The following is a 4,570-nucleotide window of genomic DNA, read 5'->3' on the forward strand; positions in this document are numbered from 1 at the left end:
TGATGATGATGATGATGATGATGATGATGATGATGATGATGATGATGATGATGATGATGATGATGATGATGATGATGATGATGATGATGATGATGATGATGATGATGATGATGATGATGATGATGATGATGATGATGATGATGATGATGATGATGATGATGATGATGATGATGATGATGATGATGATGATGATGATGATGATGATGATGATGATGATGATGATGATGATGATGATGATGATGATGATGATGATGATGATGATGATGATGATGATGATGATGATGATGATGATGATGATGATGATGATGATGATGATGATGATGATGATGATGATGATGATGATGATGATGATGATGATGATGATGATGATGATGATGATGATGATGATGATGATGATGATGATGATGATGATGATGATGATGATGATGATGATGATGATGATGATGATGATGATGATGATGATGATGATGATGATGATGATGATGATGATGATGATGATGATGATGATGATGATGATGATGATGATGATGATGATGATGATGATGATGATGATGATGATGATGATGATGATGATGATGATGATGATGATGATGATGATGATGATGATGATGATGATGATGATGATGATGATGATGATGATGATGATGATGATGATGATGATGATGATGATGATGATGATGATGATGATGATGATGATGATGATGATGATGATGATGATGATGATGATGATGATGATGATGATGATGATGATGATGATGATGATGATGATGATGATGATGATGATGATGATGATGATGATGATGATGATGATGATGATGATGATGATGATGATGATGATGATGATGATGATGATGATGATGATGATGATGATGATGATGATGATGATGATGATGATGATGATGATGATGATGATGATGATGATGATGATGATGATGATGATGATGATGATGATGATGATGATGATGATGATGATGATGATGATGATGATGATGATGATGATGATGATGATGATGATGATGATGATGATGATGATGATGATGATGATGATGATGATGATGATGATGATGATGATGATGATGATGATGATGATGATGATGATGATGATGATGATGATGATGATGATGATGATGATGATGATGATGATGATGATGATGATGATGATGATGATGATGATGATGATGATGATGATGATGATGATGATGATGATGATGATGATGATGATGATGATGATGATGATGATGATGATGATGATGATGATGATGATGATGATGATGATGATGATGATGATGATGATGATGATGATGATGATGATGATGATGATGATGATGATGATGATGATGATGATGATGATGATGATGATGATGATGATGATGATGATGATGATGATGATGATGATGATGATGATGATGATGATGATGATGATGATGATGATGATGATGATGATGATGATGATGATGATGATGATGATGATGATGATGATGATGATGATGATGATGATAATAATGATTATTATTATTATTATTATTATTATTATTATTATTATTATTATTATTATTATTATTATTATTATTATTATTATTATTATTATTATTATTATTATTATTCCATTCTATTAGAGCTAAAGGTAACAACTAGTGTAACAATACCAATTCACTCCTTGTATTATTATATATTATTTATTTTTGTAAGTTAAATATAGTTAATATTAATGATTTAAATCAATTACTAAGGCAAACACACAGACACACCTAAAGAAATTAGAACACATATTAACACTCATAAAAAAAATAGTATTGTATCATTATACTATTTAAAATAAGGTAATAAGAAATTGAGGTGTTACATTTCTCCTCCTGTTGAAGAAAATTTCGTCCTCGAAATTTACCTGACGGAAACAGTTCTGGATAAGAATCACGCATCTGGCTTTCGACCTCCCACGTAGCACTTTCACCAGTACACCCTCCCCAGACAACCTTAATCAATGAAATCGTCTTACCCCTTAATTCTTTGGTCTTTTGGTCCTCGATCCGTAGCGGTAAGGTCTCAAAAGTTAGATTCTCTTTTATTTGGACCTTGTCTGACTCAATCACGTGCGAGGGATCGAAAATGTACTTGCGAAGTTGAGACACATGAAAGACACTATGAAGATTAGAAAGAGAAGGAGGCAACGCGATCTGATATGCTAAGTTACCGATACATTTAAGAATTTGGTAAGGTCCTATAAACTGAGGAGTAAGCTTTCGCATTTTTAATGCCCGACTAACCATAGTTGTTGGAGTAACTCTCAGAAATACATGATCAGCTTCTTGAAATTCGAGGTTTTTCTTTCTTTTATCATGGTAACTCTTTTGCCTACTTTGAGATGCTCCCATCTTTTTCTGAATCATTTTTACTTTATCAGTAGTTTGTTGAACAATCTCAGGTCCTAACACAAGGTTATCACCTGTCTCAAACCAACACATAGGGGTCCTACACCTTCTCCCATACAACGCCTCAAAAGGGGCCATCCCAATGCTAGAGTGGAAACTATTGTTATAGGTAAACTCTATAAGTGGCAAAAAGCTATCCACAATAACCCAAATACTATTGTACCTTTTTGGAGTTCGAGGTAAGCCTACAACAAAGTCCATAGAGATGCTATCCCACTTCCATTCGAGAATACTCAATGGTTGCATCAAACCTGAAGGTTTTTGGTGTTCTACCTTAGATTTTTGACAGATCAAACAAGCATACACAAACTCAGCAACATCTTTTTTCATTTTAGGCCACCAAAATATCTTCTTGAGGTCCTTATACGTCTTTGTGGCTCCAGGGTGAATACTTAGACAACTCCTATGTCCTTTCTCTAAGATCATCTTTCTTAACTCCTCTACATCGGGAACACAAATTCTCTCCTTAAATCTCAAAATTCCATCCACACCTATTTTAAAGTCAGGTTATCTCCGTTGGTCAATCGACTGTAACTTATCTAAAAGGTATAAATCCAATTTCTTGTTCTTTTCAATCTCTACCAATAGTCCACTAGTTACCTTCAACATTCTCAATTTAATACTTTTTGGTGTCACTTCACAAACTAAACTAAGGTCTCTAAACTATTCCAACAACTCACTATGCTTAACCATTAAGGGGGACACACTCAAAGTCTTCCTACTCAAGGCATCAGCCACTACATTGGCCTTAAGATCAATTTATAATTATAAAGATATCTTAGAATATCTCTTATTATTATTATGATTTATTCCTAATTTAGGATTTAGTCTATGTTTCTCTATAAATAGAGATTAGTATTGAGTCTATTGTAATCAAGTTAGCATTAAGCTATTATCAATAATATTCAAACCCTTATTATTTTCTCTTCTCTTTTTCTCTAAAATCTCACACTTTCAACATGGTATCTAGAGCCTATTTTGATCCTCCTTGAACGATCTCGCCTCTATTCCGCTGTCGAGTTCCCAACAATTAGGGAATATAATTATAGTTTCTCTTTTCTAACATTCCAATATTCAGTGAGATTTTTTCGGTAAACCGTGTCCCAATTCTGGTTTACCCCTTCTTCGTAGCTTTTCGTTTATTTTCAGCAGATCAGTCGCAACACTTTCATTGCGCGATACTGTTCACTGCGCAAAAAAAAAATATATATATATATATATATATATTATTATTATTATTATTATTATTATTATTATTATTATTATTATTAGGGTTCTATAAACCTTTCCACAACCGTTTGGCGCTCCAACCAACCGAGCTAAGAGCACCGAGAGGTTTATCTCTCTAGCCAAAACCCTTAAACACATAAGCTCTCTAGCCAAAACCCTAATATTTAGCCTACCTCTCATTGGCCACTCCACCTTCCAAAAAAAAAAAAAAATGACTTCTTCCCTTGGAAGATCGGTGATGGAGACACCATTCTGATTGAAGGATCGTGTGTTGAAACGATCCAATGATCATTCGGAGTTATTTGAAGTTAAGGCTCGGAGTGGTAATGAGATGAAGAAGACGTTGAATTGGTGGGACTTTGTGGCATTTATAGCAGCAGGAAATATCCTTCTTGAGTATGTTATAGGAAATACAGCGGTAGCTCGATCATGGACATCTTATTTTGCCACACTCTGCAACAGAGCTCCAGAAGACTTTCGTATAATAGTCCATAGCATGAACCCTGACTATGGCCATCTTGACCCCATTGCTGTTGGTGCCCTCATTGCCATCACTGCCCTTGCTGTCTACAGCACCAAAGGCTCTTCTATTTTCAACTACGTTGCTACTATCTTTTACATGTTTGTCATTGTCTTCATTATTATTGCTGGTCTCATCAAAGCCAAACCCGAAAACTACTCTCCATTTACTCCTTTTGGTGTTCACGGTATGATTGATGCTTCTGCTGTTCTTTTCTTTGCTTATGTTGGCTTTGATGCTGTTTCAACTATGGCTGAGGAAACCAAGAATCCTGGCAGAGACATTCCTATTGGTCTTGTTGGATCTATGTTGATTACCACCATATTATATTGCTTACTAGCTACAACACTTTGTCTCATGCAAAATTATAAAGATATAGATGTTAATGCAC

At 34.6% G+C, this 4,570-nt stretch overlaps 1 protein-coding gene across 1 annotated transcript in view; it reads left to right on the forward strand.

Moving 5' to 3' along the window:
* The first annotated feature begins 3,990 nt into the window (after positions 1–3,990).
* LOC105851222 (cationic amino acid transporter 1-like) overlaps positions 3,991–4,570 on the forward strand; it is a 2,213-nt gene continuing 1,633 nt past the window's right edge. The window contains exon 1 of the mRNA XM_012711832.3: positions 3,991–4,566. Within this exon, the coding sequence (XP_012567286.1) occupies positions 3,991–4,566 (576 nt within the window). The remainder of the gene's footprint in view (positions 4,567–4,570) is intronic.

The sequence above is a fragment of the Cicer arietinum genome, chromosome 5 (assembly GCF_000331145.2).
Source record: "Cicer arietinum cultivar CDC Frontier isolate Library 1 chromosome 5, Cicar.CDCFrontier_v2.0, whole genome shotgun sequence".
In the NCBI taxonomy this organism is placed as follows: Eukaryota; Viridiplantae; Streptophyta; class Magnoliopsida; order Fabales; family Fabaceae; genus Cicer; species Cicer arietinum.